Consider the following 19,084-nt stretch of genomic DNA (forward strand, 5'->3'; position numbering starts at 1 on the left):
ACTTATCAATGAGAGCATGCTTGTGTTTTCTACCTGCTAAAGAGCACCCAAATAAACAGAAAAGTGCACTTGGGGAATTAAAGTAAAGACAACTGCTTAATAAATACGCCACAAAGAATGCCAGAAAAGAAATAACTGAAGTTATTATCATGAGCTAGCCAATCTAAAATTTCAGCAAAAAAAGTTAAATCAAAAGGCACTATTCCAAGATTATAATTTCGTACCTCATCATCTCCTAGTATAAATGAAATTTTAGAGCCATTATCACGTGTTCCATACTCTTGCATGAGCTGCTGAACTTCAGGTTTCTTACAGAATTCAGAATCCTCCAACTCCCATGTAGCTTGATCATAATCAAGGCCACGCCATTTCACAAGCCACTCAAAATGGCTTTTTGATGCAAAGCCAGCATCCTGATTGCCAACAATTACTAATCTCCTCGATAGCAAACGCTGTGGTACTGCCCACTCTGGATTCCACGATGTCCCCTGGAAAGGCTGAAGTCAGTTGGTGTCGGAAATAAAACAAAGAGCACAATCTAGAACTATAAGTAACAGCACAAAAGCGTATTTGTTTAATCTAATATTAAGAGTACGCTGAGACTGCCCACCAACAAAGATAATGATTCCCACACCTGTTCACTGAGCTTTGTGAGAAGTTCAGGAGCTTCATGACGCAACTGAGTATCCGGTATCCAGCAATTATGAATATGAGCAAGACCTTTGTATTTGACGTAGTACTCATTCTTACAAAGTGATCCTGATACAAAGAAACCAGAGTGTGAGGATCAATAATCACAACCAATAAATCAATGTAAGACGGTAAAAATAGAAGGGTGATACATTAATATTTTACAATCTTAGAGTGTGATTGAACAAACAACACTTCTAATTTTGGTCAAAGAAAAGGTTACATTATCTAACTAATAAGGTTTGGTTATCACTTAGAAAATGAATCTCACTAGCTCAGTACCTTCTGAGTTCGACAAATCCACTTTTCTTGTATCCAAAACTGCTTCTATACCCTCTGACACAGAATGCACACCAAGGGCCAGCTTTTTCTTCATGCACTCAGAGCAGTACCAAATGGGAATATGTGTGTTTTTTTCACGAGTCCGTAAACAAGAAAGGCAATAACTTCTTTGGCATGATTTTCCACTGCAACGCCTTTATGGGAGAAACCATAAACTACGTCAGGCACGATACAGATATGCTAGTGATGCAAAAATGATCCAGTTCAGCAACGAAATGAACAAAATGAACAGAACCCACGACTGTTCAGTCAAAAGCCAGACTCAGCTACAGATTCAGCAATGGTTTCACTCCATTACTTGGGCGCCAAGTTTAGTACTTTGCTTGGACGCCAAGGAAAGTGCGTGGAGCTGGAGAAGGAAAGTCCGTAGAGCTGGAAAACATGCATACAAGCACAATATTGGTCGTCATATCTTTCCTAATTCAGTTTTTCCTAATTAGTAGCCTATTTGGTGTTAGGAAAGTCTCCAAGTTTCTTAAAATCTGGTTTAGTTAATTATTACTCCCTCCCATCCACTCTTTTCTTCCCTATTTCCTAAAACGGATTATTCAGGTTTTCTTCCCCTTTCCTTTTTGAGAAAGTTTTTATTAATATTATACTCCTATCTCTCTCCACTCATCAAACCCCACTATATCCTTTATTAATATATTTAATTCTAATTATTCCTACCTCTCTCCAATAACCAAACCCAACTCATCTCCTTTATTAATATTTAATCCTAATTATTCATACCTCTCTCCAATTCCCAAACCCCACTCATATCTTTATCAATATTATACTCCCCACCCTTAATCTCCATGCCCACTTCAAAGGGGAAGAAAAGAGTGGATAGGAGGGAGTATATTATTGTTATTTCTTTTAGTTAATTTACCTAAAGTAATAAGGAGTACAATAAGGCAATATAGAGCCATGGAAAACGTGTTAGCACACGTTAGAATAGGCAAGTCGGTTTAAAGAAGCATGTTTCCTTATTCCTTTTATTAGTCGGTTATTAGCTCCTATATAAGGAGGTCTTGTGTTGTTATTTAACATATCGATTGAGTGATTAATAAAATAAGCAGAAGCTTCCGTTTACATGATTTGTAAACCCTAAGTTCGACGCGTTTCGTTCCAAACCTTGTTCTTGTTTGACGCTTTTAAGACATTAGCACGATTGTTAACAATAGGTCTTGCGAATCAATCACCATTGGTTGAGTTATAGGTCTAGCTCAAGCAAATATCCTTTGTTTTCTTTTTTTTGTTTAAAATACCAAAAACACATAAAAATTACAGATTCGACAGTTCATAAAACCCTTCAAATCATACAAAATCCGACAAATCATATAAAATCCGACAATTCTGCTGCAAACTCACGAGTTCTATTCTTTGAGTAGAATTCGTATCAGCTAGCCAAAATTAGGAATAAGAATCACTTGCAACTTTATAGTGACAGGAGCCTCATCAAAAAAAATCAACTTAACAAAAATTAGCGCCAACCACTGAGGCTCCGACAACATGAAATATAACAGACAATTCCGGTACAATCGTGATTGCATCTATGAAGTCTAAAACCTATGTGTCAGATACACAATATAAAGATAGGTACATAAAGTGAAACCACGGAAACAATGCAATGGCCATGACATCAATGACTATGTGGACTAAAATTTGTGAATCGGTTCGCACTTATCAAAACAATAATCAACTCAAAGCCAAAAGCAAAAGCAGGATTTCATAATTTTAAAGCAAAGTGAGGAATAACCTAAATGGCATGATGGAGATGATATTGGGATTCAAGAAGAGCAATGGACATATGACACGTCATAACTCTTTTGTGAGGTTTATGATAATGAAATGAATTGCAATGTGAGGGAGGAGACAAAAAAGCTGTTTCGGAAATGTGCAGTTTTAGCCGTATTCGGATGTATCTAGGTTGTACGAAACTCAAGAACAATTTTACATTGTAGTTACTCGTAGGATCATATTTGGGGAAGCTTCACATTGGAAGAGGGAAACATGTTCTTTTACAGGCCAGTAACTTTCCTCCAAATGAATTATAAACACTTGTAATGTCCTCCTATGCTTTAGTTTCTACTTAATGAACTTTTTTCTTGTATAGCAAAAAGTGAAGAAATCTAGTAACTCAACCCAAAATATGAATGTAAGGGAGAATACCTGAAAAGCAATAGCGACTTGCAAATTATCAAACAATCTATGAAAGAATATGGAGCCGTTAATGCAACATGAGTTGAGGCCGTGGGTCCTACTAAAATTGATCAGACCACAATGTCAGGCATGACATGTCTGAGTTCAGGAAAGAATTGGCTGGGGAAAAAGGTGATTCAGAGGATGACGCTGCTAGTCCTTCAATCCTCATACTAAAAGTTACAATTAAGTCCAGGGTACCTAAGGCAGTTTTTAATAATTTCAATAGTAGAAATCAGAAGAAAGACAGTCTGTTTCAGCAGTATGAGCAAATTTTGGAGCATGGGCCAAGTAAATCCAAGACAGGCCTTTTGAGAATAATTAAGCAGGTAAAGGAGGTCCAAAAGACTCGGCCTATTGTGAGAATTACAGGCTGTCATTCTCCTTCAGGTTTTCCTCCTACACTGAACTGCAGAAGAGTAGTGCGCAAGGAAATTCAAGAACAACTGTACAAGCTGCTTTTGTCAGCTTATGACTCAATTTTGCTGTATTGGTTATGCCTGAATTGTCCTATTATATGTTCCTTATTAGCCCTTAGATAAGCATCTTGAGAATAGATGGTAAGGATGTGTTCTAAGCCTACTATATATAGGGCATTCATGTAATGACTGAAATCAAGTTAAATGAAACAAATACATTTTCCCTTTTCAAAATTACTGTGTTTTTTTGAGGAAGTTCCTTTGTCGATTTTCCTGGAACAAAATACTTAGCCATCGTGGTGGGTCTTTTGGTCTCTTCTACCTTTCATTTTGTGTTGCTGAAATCATTCTACTGCTCATACTTTATATGTCATTTACTTTGTTACTAGCTACAAAATTCCATACTAGTCGCCATTAAGCTCATTCTCTATTAAATATTGTTAGACCCTTGTGTTTACACATCAGTTAGAGCAGCGAAGCACAGATGCAACATTAACAACTCCAGAAAAGCTAGATGGAACACTTCCTGCAGAAGTATTAAGGGCACAAATTTTCCTTTCCACCACTCTCATTGACTAGCAACAAGAAGAATGTATTAAAACAATACCAAGTGAAAGCCACCCTGTTGTTCAGAATGTGTGCAACAAATCAAGCATTCCAATACCTATCTAGCATGTAACATATTACTCAAAAAAAAATAAGTTAAGTGGTGACTGCTAGTACTACAGAAAGAATTACCCACAAGAGATTTCCAGCCCGCTTGCATGAGAAACATGAGTCCTGATTAGAATCAACAAGGGAATCACTTCTATTTGTTTTCTGGCCATCTTCAACCCTAGCATTAGAGCATTCCCCTCTATCCTAATTCATTACATCAAACGGTTAGGGTAATCATCCAACAATAATGATGCAATGATTAAATTATCAGTAGCTTCTGGGCAAAGCACACTCAACAGAATAAGTAAATACAAGGCATGAATGCTAACATCTTTTGTGAAATAGAAGGCGTGGCTACGGCTATGGGTGCATAAAGATGGTAATATCTTGTGGCTATGTTACTCACTGGCTACAAGTAATGGACACGATATGGTGTCAATAGTGTTGTTAAAGTGGTATTACGATCCATTACTATGAAATATTTGATTATTGTAGCTTATTTTTCCATTTCTGAATTCTAAGTAATACTTATGCATAGATAGCTACATTTTCTATTTTGAAACAGCATAGCTTGCCTCACTAAAGTGCAAGCTAGATGCCTACCCCTTAAATGGCACATTATGACGCAGCAAAACAATCATAAGAATGTTCTTAGCCTATCTGACAAAGATTCCTACATAGATGAAAAGCCTAAAACAAAACACGTCAACTAAAGTTCAAAGGAACAAATGGATAGGCTCAAGGCAGCACTCGCTTCGATGTTCGAACAATATTTACGCTGAAAACTCTTTAATTATGGTGACATCCAACTCCTGGACAGCCGCAACCCCACGAGGGTCCAAGGCACCGAGGGGCAAGGCATGAAACAAGCGAGTCATTTTGCAAACAGATTTCTATTTTCAATATGAATTATGAATATTGGGCAACAATACCCTTTCTTGAATTTTAAAGAGAACTACTAACATACAAGGTATGGATAATGGGGTAAAGGGAAAGGGAATTTATCAAATTAGAAGAAAAAATATGGAATATGCATGGCAAAGTGCATCGCTTGGTACGCCTTATGCACAAGGCACACTTAAGTTGCTCCGAGGCGTCTTGGTTAGTGTCCCGCTGAGCCTTGAGCTTAGGCGTGCTATTTTGAAATTTGAACTAAGCAACTACCACTCCCCACATCCTTCATGAAGTGCGAATATATACTTCTCAGTTTGCCCCATAATACCTTAACCATTAGAAATGGGTCATGCTTTTTAACATACGCATTTTACTATTTCACATACACTTTTTACGATTTTACCCTTGTCATGATTTTAGGTGATTTCCAAACCCTTTCCCTTCACCACCGACGGTCTCTCTTCGGCGAACTTGTCCCTTCTTCGGCAAAGCTACCCTCAAGTCGGCTTGAGTAGGCCGGTCGATTTAATTACTTGTCCCTTCTCCAGACCCTCCCTTTCCACAGGCTCACTCCCCCTTCTCCGACCACCCCATCTCCTCCCTTCCCCGACCTCTCTCACCACCCTCCCCAGACCCGCCATCCCCTGCCTCCTCTCACACAATTCGCACACCACCCACAGTCCCTCACACAACCCTCGCAGGACCCTTACACAATTTGCACCACCGTGCACCCCTAACGACCGCCCTTCCCCGACACTCCCTCCCCCGCACATCAAGCGAGTAGTGTGAGTGGACTGATATGGACTGATATGGCTAGTATGAATCCTACCCTATTTCTTATATGGACAAGCCAGGGAATTTACCACTCCTTGTGCGGGAGGGAATTTAGTTCATATGGATGTTTCTTCCGAGAGCCGTCCAGGGACGTTTGAATGTGGACAAGGGGGGCCACTACCGTGCCTTCCACCAACCATAAAACCAAATTTCAATTTTTAACAAGCAAAAAACCTTGATAAATTAAATACAACTAAACAAATATTAATAATTAAAACCCAAGCAAATTACATCATCAATTGGAGAATTATAATCCATTGTTCAAGTCTTTGTAGCAATTAGATTCAGTTTTTGTTAGAAAGGTTAATATAAGAGTTAGTTTGATTAAGCTTAGGTAAAAGGGTATAATATAGAAAGTTAAATGAAAAATTGTATGTGAAAAAGTAAAGTCCGTATGTGAAAAAGTAATTACGTTAGATATGTTAAACCTATTTTTCTTCAAAACACGTGTCACATCCAACACTTGCAGCCGAGTTGGAGTAATATAGTAGTATATAATTAGTAACAATACCTACCAATACATCTTATAAACTACATGCCTTTGATATCAGAAGTTCAAATCAAACTATTTTAAATAGACAGTATCCCCTTGTAAAACTAGGGAATCGTGATATACTAATGGAAATGTAACAAAGCCAACCTGAGAAACAATGTTTGAACCACCACAGCTCATGGAATTTGAAATACAGACGCAACACTCCTGCTTTGGAGAATCTTGATCTAATCTGCAGTAATAGGAGAATTTTATAATAGCTGACAATTGAATTACAATTCAGCCATGATGTTTGTTTACAACTGTCGTAACTTGATCCCTACAAGTAGGCAGGCCCACAGGATGGAACAGAAGATAGAGTGGAAAAAACACAAGACCGCCTATAGAACATTTTCAAAGCTGAAACTATGAAAGAACATATAGTCAACATAATTTATAGAACTTGGTTTCCAAATGTTCATAGCAAATTGTAAACTTTCCAACCGCACATCCCACAGAAAAGTTACCTACCAATCTAACCAGGATAGCAAAAGAACCAAATTCACAATTTCAGAACAAAAATTGATCTTTGTGGGTTCACAATTCTCCAGTTTTAAGAAAACAATAAAAAGAGACTAACTCCCAAAATAAAATTTTACGTGACTATTGAACTAATTACCTGACAAATGAATTTATGATAGTGCCTAAATTAAATTATATATATTTAACCAAAACAATTATCTGGTACAAGTCTTTCGCGTCGAATGCTAGTTATCTATATAAAAACCATGCAACGGTAAATGTTTCAACCACACCATCAGAAAGCTCCTTTAGTTTGCAAAACGTCACCCACAATGAAAACATGAACACCTCTTGCACATCTTTTTTGCCCATTTCTAGGACACTGAAGTGCCTTTACCAACAAAAGTGGCTTAGAATCCTAAATTGCTGTGCCTGCAAACTTTTCTTTAGGAAAAAGGGAAGCTAAATAACCAATCAAGGTTTAGTTATGTTTGGCTAAAGGAATCACATAGAGGCAGCTCACTACCATTTATTATTACCCCATTACTAAGAAAGAGGCTCCCACGCAAAGTAAGGTTAGGGGATCGGACACAATCTCCCTAGCAATAATTGATAGAGCACTTACAACTTCCAAGAGAGCGAGAGACGCATAACTGAAGATCGGGTGATCATTTAATGCTTGATGAAATCAAACAGCACAGACAGTTTATGAACCAATTTCCCATCCAATTGAATGTAATTTTCTGCCATTCCCTTTCCCCCAATTTCTTAATGGATAGACCACTCCTCCACATCCCCCCAAGCGTCTGCCAGCATACGAGGATTACCTCTTTTGAGTTTTCCAAGTACCACAAGACCTCAGCAATAGTTTGCTTGCTTGACAAGATACTGTTTTAACTTTTAAGTAATACAAACTCCAACTTTGGTGGACAAAGTTGACCTATGTTGTTCGGACTCTTCAATATTACCTCGTGTACCCGTGTCGGACACTTGACACTCGAACAAGGGTAGGACACTCGGACATTTCGTTTTAGACCAAAATCATAAAAAAAAATTATAAAATAGCCGAATCCGATACTTGGGCACGCACCCATGTTGGATATTTTTAAGTTTTAACCGAGTCCAAGCAACAGAGAAGTTGACAATTGGAACACAAGATTGATGGTCAAGTTTGACCACTGAGCTGTCAACAGTAAGTATGCACTACCAGGGTTTTAAATAGCGGTATCGGTCGCGATCGCGGTCGCGGTAACGGAGTCGCGGAATCGTCCACGACTCGGCCGTCGCGCTCCGAATCGCAATTATCGCGGTGATATTTATTTTACAAGCTTTTGTAGATATTTCATCATCTATTGACTATTTCATATAAAGTTAAGATTAATTCTACTTAGGATAATTAATTTGATCAATGCTATACAATTTCTAAGAGCTTTCCATTAAAAAACTTGGCCGGTACAAGTTATAACTCGTTCATATCGGGTTCATCGCGGGCTGTATCGGGCCGAGTTGGCCGATACACGTTATAAATCGGTCGTCTCGGCCGATACTTTCTTCTTTTCAATTTACCCGATACATCTCGGGATATCTCGTATCGGCGGCCTCCGATACCGATACATCTCGGGCGATACGATACGTCTCGGCCGAGATTTAAAACCCTGTGCACTACATCAGATGGTGTGGTGTACTTTTTGAGTTTTATGATAAAGTTCTCGAGTTTTGTTTTAACTTTGATTATGAGTATACTATAAAGTTTTTGAGTTTACAAACTTAAACATTAAGCTCAAAAAATTACAATATAACTCAAAAACATTACATAAATAAACTCGGAAAATTTGAGTTTTGACGTCAAAAAATTAGAAAAGTAACTTATAAATTTAAAAAAACTCAAGAAAAAATACACATATGCTCAGCAACATAATAGTCTAATGTAGTACATCAGATGTATGTTCTTTTTTTCCAGCTGTCAACATAACATAAGGTTCTGTAAACAACAGAGAAAAGAAGACTAAAGGAGGATTGGAACAGCAGTGAATGTGAAACACTGCAGTGATCATCTCACAAACATCTCACAAACAGAAGGAGAGGGTATGATGTGGGAGTTGGTAGGACTTTGGTTGTCAGCCTTGGTCTAAAAGGATGCGGAAAAAAAGAGGTCTATTTTATAAACCAATCGTATTGGGTAATTAGGGGGGTTTCAGTTACTTAACTTCATTTTCTCTTTCTTACCTCAAAATCTCAAATCTTTACCCTTCAAACAAAACAAACCAATATTCATTACATATCATCTAAAATAAGATTGTCCACTAAATACGTTAAGCTACTTTTCAGACGCTTCTAGACAAATTCTACCCATCGACATACCATGCAACTATTCATCAGTAAGTACTACGTACTAAGGGGCCGTTTGGTTCAAAAGGTCGGAATGGATTAGAATGGAATGAGATACCATGAGGGGATGGATTTAGAACCCCATACCTATTATTTATTGTTTGGTTCACTCTAAAATTGTATGGAGGGGGAATGGAGTTAGAAACCTGAGTGAGAAGGTGGGTATGGGATTCCAAGGGGTTGGGGTGAAATTAGAATCCATCAGGATTCTAACTCAATTCCAAAATACCCCAACCAAACACTAGAATCACTCAAATCCATTCCATTCCATTCCAACACCTCCAACCAAACACCTCCTAATTTTCTTTTTCTTCAAGGAAATTCGGACTTCGATTTTAAAACTCATAAGTTTACCTGGCTTTTGTATTATGTTTCACTCCCCTTTCGTTTTTCATTTTTTGCTTTCTATTTTTTTCGCATTTTGAGGTGTGCGTTCACCCATGGACGGTTCTAAAGGATAACTCATGTCAGCCGACCCCAAATCATTTTGGAAGTAAGGCTCTGATGTTGTTGTTGTTGTAAGCTTCACTTTACAATAGCAGAACTAGTGATTGCATGGTTTGCCTTTAAAATCTTTGTTATCAACGAAAGACATAATTTAGATAATGTTCCCCTAAAAAATATAGACAATGAATAAAGATAAAAACTAAACATAACAATCAAATAATCATGTTAATATATAATGCAATACGAATAAATATTCTTATATTATATTATTAGTAAAATATATTATTAGTAAATATTTACATTCAAACACGATAAAGGATCACATAATTACTCCGTGCAAGATAACCAACCAATAAAAGGTTTTAACTAGAGGCTTTAGAGGCTTTGTAGTGCTGACAACAGAAGCGTTTTTTTGTTGAGAATCAATGTGGAGGCTTTAACTAGAGCCGCTTTAGTAAATAAGGGATGGTAAGGCAAAAATCACGGACCAATAAGAGAAATCACAAGCCAGATTAGTGAGTTGTTTTGAAAGGCATGATCTTAGGCCTTTAGTTAAGAACTAAGGTGGAATGCTCAATATAGTAGGTAACATTTAAAGCATAAATGGAAGTGACAAACAAGGAAAATATTTCTTGCCATTTTACTATTTTGCATCAATTCTTAACAAATAAAATCCCATCTAACCCAAGTGTTTACCAAAGCCAATAAGCATAATATGTGTATATGGGCGATAGTATTCTAATTCCAAAAATTAAAAACCTTGAGAAAATCATACCCAAAATGTGACCTATGCACATCCAAAAAAATACCAACAAGTGCATGGGAATACATGCAACTATGCAAGTACGTTGTATAGAACCAAAGTGCTTTTTTTTGTTAGATAATACAATATGTATACAAGTAAAACAAATGATAAAAAGACAAGGGCTCTCAAAACAACAACATTTAATTCCTTTTGAGATAGCTAAGTCGTAAGTTAAGGTTTCCGAAAGTTTGTTAGGGGATCATTGGTCAACGACTAGTCAAAGATCTAGTCTTCTGTAAGCCAATATTCTGGTCATTATATGACCACACATCTGTGACAGCGCGAAGGTGAGGAAATAAACTGTGACATTGGGCACCTAGCGCATCACAGTACGTAATCGCAATTCGCAACTATTACCGTGATGGCGTGATCATGATTGATATCACATTAAATACCACAGAGTTCATCCTTTTGGAGTTCAAATCCAAGTTCATAAACAATACAAAGCAAGTCGTGTGGGGTTTGTTAACAATCAGTTGGTTCAGAGAAAAAGCCCATGTGGTATGGGGTGATATAGTCAAAAGCGAGACTTTCAAGGCTAGGACCATTCATTGCAGACGCTTCCTTTTTGGGTCGGTCTTGGACATCTTTCCCTCCATCTTGCAGGGAGCTGGTTTCGCCTCTGTTGTTTTTCTAAAGCAGCATATTGGTTTATATTTAACCTCCACAGATTCCTAGAATCTAACCTCCGACTTTCACTCAATGACCAATGACCAATGACCAAGCCGGCGGTAGAAGGAGTGAGCAACTAGTTTATAAGTTTGTGCGTTATACCTTCTATTCCCGGTTGGTTTTGGGATGGAAGAGATGGAACTCCACTTCACTTCACTTGTGAACCGATTTTCCCTCTTGCCTCTATACGCTTCTTGCTAAGGGACACAACAATGATAAAGCTTACGGTTAGGCGATGTGGTGATGTATTCGAGTTAGAGCAGCATCATGGCTGAAAGTAGCATCGCCATACGTGTTTCCTTGGTTAACTGGAGATCGATTACGACGAAGTTTTAATAACACGCATGTGAAAGGGGAAGATTCTAGAGGTTCCGTAAGTGTGCATCCAAGAGCATCGATAACCGTAAGTGTGCGAGACTAATTTAATACCCTATTACCAATTGGTTTCAGAATGGACCTCACTTGACTTATGGATAGTTTGCTGCTTTTTCTTCTACAAGACTCATTCCGCAGAACTAACATAGTGTCCCCTTGCAAAACCCAATGCCTTATTTACTAGCCCTAATGCCCTACAAAAGCTAAAAATGCACCACACAATCAATGAAATGAGTGGCCAAATAAAAACTCGTGATTTGCGACAGCCCTTGAGGCGATCAAGAAAAGAATTTCATTAATACGATCAAGAAAAGATTTTGCAAATACATTGCGTACATGTGCAAGCTCCTAGCGGCGCCATTTGCGGTAGCCTTAATACATGGGGTAACGTTGTTTGTGGTCTAGATAGCAAACCACCAACACCCCCACCCCAAATAAAAACTCGTGATTTGCGAGAGATGACGGACTGAAAGTCGCGTGCGTCTTATCAAGAGCCCTTGAGGTGATACAACAACATCGGAGCCTTAATCCCAAAATGATTTGGGGTAGGCTGACATGAATCATCCTTTAGAACCGTCCATGAATGAACGCACACCTCAAAATGCGAAAATTTAAAAAAGAAATAGTGAAAAACAAAAGGGGAGTGAAACATAATACAAAAGAAGGTAAACTTAAGGTTTTAAATTCGAAGTACAGATTTCTTTTATAAAAAACATTGAAATTAAATCGAGAATAAAGATTAAAACGATTTTGAAAACCGAAGTAAAACTTAAGGGTCCTAAATACCTTAAAAGTGAATCAAGTATTAATATATAAGAAAGTTGTTGGTAAAAAGGTGTAATAAATCCGAAAAGAACAAAAACATTTTTAAAAATTAAATATAAACATTAAATATTTCAAATAATGTCCAATACTAAAAATCCACATGTATCATTTCCCTCCATTGTGCCCTCTTCGTCATCATTCCCTCATAAAGCCCGAGAAATCTCATATCTCATATCGTGCTCTATCACTCTCTGTTTTGGTCTCCCTCTACCCGTAGCAACCTTTTCCGTCCATAGGTCTCCTTCTCACATGGCCAAACCATCTTAGTCGATTTTCCATCATCTTGTCCTCTATTGGCGTCACTTTCACCTTTTCCCTAATCACCTCATTCCTTAATCGATCTTTCCATGTATGGCCGCACATCCACCTCAACATACGCATCTCCGCCACACTCATCTTTTGAATGTGACAATGTTTCATGGCCAAACACTCGGAGCCATAAAGTAAAGTAAGACAGGCCTAATCGTCGTGCGATAAAATTTTCCCTTTAATCTTTGAGGCATATCTTTATCGCATAAAAACATTGTAGCACTTTTCCATTTCAACTATCCCGCTTTAATTCTATGAGCCATATCTCCGTCTAACTCCCCATCTTTTTGAATAATAGATCTTAGATATCTAAAGAAATCTGACCCCTAAACAACATTCTCATCGAAAATAATACTCCCCACCTTTGTCGACCCCGCCACGTTGCTGAACTTACACTCAAATACTCGGTCTTACTCCAACTTAGCCTAAACCCACGAGCTCCAAAGTATGCCTCCACAATTACAACTTTCTCTCAACCCCCTCTTTCGTCTCATCAATCAACACAATATCATCGGCAAACATCATACACCAAAGGATGTCGTCCTGGATATCCCTTGTCAACTCATCCATAACTATAGCAAAGAGAAAAGGACTAAGTGCGGAACCTTAATGCACCCAATGGTAAGGGAAATTCTTCCGTTCTCCCAACATTAGTGTTCGACAACATTAGTGCGGAACACTTGCACTAGCCCCCTCATACATGCCCGCCTTTTTTCGCCAAAGCCCACCAAAGTACTTCTCTCGGTACCCTATCATATGCCTTTTCCAAGTCAATAAAAACCATATGCAAGTCTTTCTTCTTGTCTCGATGGTGTTCCATCAACTGTCTCATGATAAAAATCACATCCATAGTCGATCTCCCAGGCATAAATCCAAATTGGTTATCTTTGATGTCTACACATTTCCTAAACCGTTGCTCGATTATTCGCTTTCGTAACTTCATCGTATGACTTATAAGTTTAATTCTCCTATAATTGGAACACTCTTGAACATCACCTTTATTCTTATACAAAGGGACCAGAGTGCTTCTCTTTCAAGCAGGTGGCATCTTGTTGCTCCTCCAAATCTTGTTGAAGAGCATGGTTACCCATTTGATTCCTTTCTCCCCCAAACACCTCCAAACCTCTATGAGTATACAATCCGGTCCCTCTGCTTTCTTCGACCCATCTTCCTTAACGCCTTTCTAACTTCACTCTTTTGTACACACAAATTCCCGATTAGCCATGCTTGGTGTTACTTGTACACACCCAAAACCTTGCTCTTGATGTCTATTGAATAATGTATCAAAGTAAGAACTCCATCTACCCTTTATTTCGTTATCCTGAACCAAAACCTTGTCGTCCATATCTTTCACACACCTAACTCTCCTAATATCCCTCGTCTTTCGGTCTCTTATGCGGGCCAGTTTATAGATATCCTTCTCTCGTGTCCAACCTGGCAAAACCTCGCAAACACTTCTTGGTTAACTTTTGCTCTCGCATCACGCGCTACCTTTTTAGGGGCTCGTCTAGCCTCCTTTTACTTTTCAAAGTTCTGTTCACTCATGCATTTCCTCAAAATCTTATAACATTCACGTTTTGTCTTTATCGCTTGTCTCACCTCATCGTTCCACCAAGATGTGTCCTTACTTGATGGTCTATTTCCTTTAGATTCCCCTAACACCTCCCTCGCCAAATCCTTTACAACATGCTCCAATTTCTCCCACGTTGCATCTATATCTTTCTCCTTACAATCCGACCAAATACCGTTACTTCCAACCTTATCCAAAAATGCTTGTTAGTTTTCCACTCTTAGCTTCCATCACTTGATTCGTGCCTCGCCGATTACCTTTCTTTTCCTCAAGTCTCTCCTACCCCGAAAATCAAGCACCACTAGTCTATGTTGTGTTCCGGTACTTACATCAGGTATGACCTTGCAATCGGTGTACTCCTTCCTCCACACATTCCTTACCAAAAGGAAGTCAATTTGACTATCATTTCCTCCACTCCTATAAGTCACCAAATGAGAATGCCTTTTCTCGAACCAAGTGTTCATTATACATAAGTCATATGCCAAAGCAAAACCTAATGTCACTTCCTGCTTCATTTCTCTCCCCAAAGCCAAAACCCCCATGAATGCTCTCGAAGCCAACTCGACTAGTACCCACATGCCCATTGAGGTCACCACCAAGAATCAATTTCTCTCCAATAAGGACTCGCTCTACAACTTCTTCCAAATCTCCCAAATCTCCGAGCCAAGAAGGCAAGGCTCGTCGAAAAGAAGCATCCAATCCTACTTAAGGTGCGTAAGCACTTATAAGAGCACCTCATCCCCGACTACAAGCTTAATGCTCATAATCCTATCACTCTTTCTCGATACTTCTACCACATCATCAATGTAATCTTTATCAATGATAATACCCACTCCATTACGACTTTTGTCTTTACCCGTGTACCAAAGCTTATAATCCCAAGGCGCGGGCAAAGCACGGATCGGATATCCGATCCAAAGTGCTAGTTCGGATCGGATATCCAGATTGGAAATCCTAAAGGCAGATATTCATATCCGTCCAAATCTTTCGGATATCCAATGTTTCGGGTATCCAAAATAATCGGATCGGATGCGGATATCTATCGGATATCTATCGGATATCCATACTTTTAAATTTACTTGAAAATTGAGTTTAAGACACTATTGAATTTATCGTCTTCCATGATGATTTTCTTTTGTTTTCGTACTCCAATGATGTCCGACCTAAAATTTAGGTACAACTAACATAGTTTTGGTACTTTTTAACGTTGTTGTATCAATTAAAGAAGTATACTTAAAGCAATGCTAAAAGTTAAAAAAATAACACAAAAAAATGGAACGATTTTAAAATTATAGTCCAAACCGCAACGTAGTATAATTCTAAACACCCTAGTATAAGAACTACAATCTAAACACACTCATTTAATTAAAAAAATTGGTCATAAATAGCAAGAAAAAACAGTAAATACTAGAAAAATATATTTTCGGATCGGATCGGATATCCAAACGTTTTCATTCTAATATCCATATCCGATCCAAATACCAAAAGTTTCCGATCGGATATCCGATCCAAACTTAACTTTCGGATTGGATATCCAAAAAATCAGATCGGATTTGGACTGAATATCGGATCGGTTCAGATAATCGGATTTTTTGCTCAACCCTAGCTACCACCCTTGCTTTATCTCCAACCCACTTTGTCTTGTCTCTTGTAGACACAATATATGCACCCTCCTTTTCCCTCCCCTACCTCGGCTAATCTCATGTCAAAGAGCCAATATTCCAAGTACCAAAACGTAACCTACTACCCATCAAAAAAAAGTCTACTTTTATGGCAGATTACGAAGATTAGATGTATGGAGCCTTACTCCTCTAATGAAATCAACGAGATTATTTTCTAATGCTAAACGATAATTAAAACGTAGAGGGTTTAATGAATCATGTTGCTCCACTCCATCGTATTCCAAGTCAAAGAATAACAGCGAAAACGCATTACCAACTAATTTTATTGCTACTAAGTATACAACAAGTCAACAACAACAACAATCAAAGCCTTAATCCCAAAATGATTTAAGGTCGGCCGACATGAAATCAATTTCTGAAACCATCATTGAATGGCTGCACGCCTCAAAATGCAAACACTAGAATGAAAACAGTAATAGTATTCAGAAGCGAAGCGGGTATGTTAATTTCAAAACCCATCTTCCCTCTTAGTATTAAAATGTCACTTAGTTAAGCCTACTTATTACAGGATAAGCTACTTCACTCATGTAGAGTATCGCACACAGCAATTTAACGCGCAAAAGACTCTCTAATGGAACATACAAACTAGTACGCGGTGCCGCGTACATGAGAAACGGACTAAATCCAGTAACCACAAACTTGACACTTGACAGGTGGGGTTGTGTCCTTTTTTAAGTCAAATGCATCCTTTGTTAGGAAACAACTGAGTGTAGAGTTGAAGGAAAGAGAGCTAGGGTAACTATTTGACGTTTTCACCTCTGTAATACATAAACTGAACCCTCTTCAACTTGGAGAAATCAAAAGGAAAACACTCTTGTTTCTATCCCATATCCTTCATGAATAGTCTCCCCTTCCCATTTTTTCCCTCCACAGCTGTCGAATCTTGTCTCCCTCCCCTCCCCTTCAAAGTAGGTATCCAAACAAAGTGCCAGCTTTGTTGCCAACCTTATCATAAAACACTATTCGCTACAATCAGTCTGCATTTATTGGCTTGTTTTACTATAACGTAAACCAAGTACTTCCAAACAAACAAAAATTATTCTGGACCGTCCAGAACAGAGTTTGTCATGCAACAACTATAATGATCAGAATCTAAGTTGTGTTCAAATGATGGAAGTATGAGCAAAGTACAAGACTAAAACAATAGCTTAATGGGAAACGATCAATAAACATTTCAAAATGGTTAAAGACCAATAATTGAGATTATTACCGTGGTTTGTTTGAACATTTGGCAGTGTCTTCAGTAAAAGATCCCGCCTTGCAAGTAGGTGATTCAGAAGGGATAGCTTTCATGTTGGTGACATTCCCAGCATCTGTATTATTGGCACAATCCGTCTCCATATTCCCTTCACCACTACCATCGCTTTCTCCATTAGCGTCTTCATGGCAATTTTGTTGTAAGCCTTGATCAGAATTAGTAGCACTTTCTCCATGCTCATCGCGCTCCACTTGCAACCCTTCCTCAGACCTCAAAACGCCACTATCTACATCTTTTCGGCTATTTTCGGATATCCCCTCCTCACCATTATGAGGATTGTCACTATTAAATTCCAGCTTTCTCTTCTTGGATCTAGTTTCTACTATAAACAAATAAATTTGGGTATTAAATAATACAATTGGTGTTCTAAAATAGTAGTCCCTTGTCACAATCATTTGTTTACCTTTGAAGAATATATATATATATATATATATTAGAGTAATGGGTAAAAGGTAAAGAAATGATTGGGACGGAGGGAGTAATGCGAAAATAGAAAATGAAAATGACCTGAAACAGGAGTTTTCTTAAGATCAAACATTGCCTTAAACTGACGAGCATCCAACCTCTTCTTCCTCTTGAGACCGCGATTAGGAGTGGGGGCTCGAGTTTCGTCAGCAATCTGTCTCAAAGTCTTATCAGCCATCTCACACTTGGCTTGTTCAACAGGTCGATTTTCGAGGCGAAGAGACTTGCGGACACTAGCAGGGCTGGAATTGGTGTTGGACCTAGTTGACCTCCTTAAACCGGAGCCGGAGACGGAGCCGGAACCGGATGAATCGGACTTTGAGTCATTCCTCATTTTCTCTGGCCTTAAACTAGGTTATCAGACATCCGGAGGGATCTGAGGTTGTTCGTCTTTTAATTAAGGAAGGAAGAAATAATAAAGGGGGGAACGGAAATTGATGGGTAAATTAAGTTGTTTAGAAAATGTAGGGATCGGCGAGATTTTGTTGAGTAATTACGGGATATAGAGTACGGAGTGACTAGTGAGAGAAGTAGGATGGGGACTGACTGACCGGCTGGTGAAACTCTGAGAGCGGTGAAGAATCAGAACAAAAGGCTTGGCTTTCTTTTTTCTTTTCTTTTTTTTTTAGGAAAGAAATGATCAATTTATTACTCCCTCCATTATTTTATATATGACGTTTTCATTTTATGAGGTAAGTCTTTGACTTTCAATTATATAAAAATATACTCTAGAAAAAATTATGAAAATTATATCATTAGATTCGTCATAAAATTTGCTTTCAAAAGAGTATACATTTTATAATATTAACTTATATATTTTGAGAGATATTGAAGAGAGAAGTGAGTGTCTCGAAATGTGAGAATGACATATATAAAATAATGGAGGGAGTAATAAATAGTCATAATATTTATAGGGTGCTGATTTTCGCAGTACACATTTTACTCAGCATAGTACACTTTTGACAATTTTACCCTTCCCATTTCTCCTTTCTTTCTTCCCTCATACTTTCTCTCTCTATCAAAGATAAAATGTACTGCATAAAAAGTGATATTATTTAAACAATCAAATTATGCAAATTAAGAGTTACTCGTATGAAATTATTAGGATGATCATTGAATTGCATCTTCATTAAGACATTAACCATGTTTATTACGTAAATAATTTCAACAAATTTGTACTACTCCGTAAATGGTAAGAAAATCAAAATCAATTATAAACCTAAATCGATTGTCCACCGATAACCACCACCGTTGACCATCCTCTCCCTCCCCTT

The 19,084-nt window shown here is 38.1% G+C and overlaps 1 protein-coding gene across 6 annotated transcripts in view; it reads right to left on the minus strand.

Annotated features, from left to right (window-relative positions):
* Positions 1 to 18,408, minus strand: part of LOC141642771 (uncharacterized) — a 36,229-nt gene extending 17,821 nt beyond the window's left edge. Inside the window, exons 1-7 of one of the 6 annotated variants that reach the window (XM_074451704.1) lie at positions 17,853 to 18,408; positions 17,298 to 17,664; positions 6,661 to 6,745; positions 4,378 to 4,491; positions 973 to 1,166; positions 635 to 759; positions 225 to 488 (exon numbers count right to left, since the gene is read on the minus strand). In XM_074451704.1, coding sequence (XP_074307805.1) covers positions 225 to 488; positions 635 to 759; positions 973 to 1,066 — 483 coding nt within the window. In that variant the 5' untranslated portion in view covers positions 1,067 to 1,166; positions 4,378 to 4,491; positions 6,661 to 6,745; positions 17,298 to 17,664; positions 17,853 to 18,408. Of the gene's footprint in view, positions 1 to 224; positions 489 to 634; positions 760 to 972; positions 1,167 to 4,377; positions 4,497 to 6,660; positions 6,746 to 17,297; positions 17,668 to 17,852 lie in introns of all 6 variants that reach the window. The other 5 variants (XM_074451700.1, XM_074451699.1, XM_074451703.1 and 2 more) reach the window with 5 other exon arrangements.
* Positions 18,409 to 19,084: the final 676 nt, after the last annotated feature.

Source organism: Silene latifolia, chromosome 2 (assembly GCF_048544455.1).
Source record: "Silene latifolia isolate original U9 population chromosome 2, ASM4854445v1, whole genome shotgun sequence".
Taxonomy (NCBI): Eukaryota; Viridiplantae; Streptophyta; class Magnoliopsida; order Caryophyllales; family Caryophyllaceae; genus Silene; species Silene latifolia.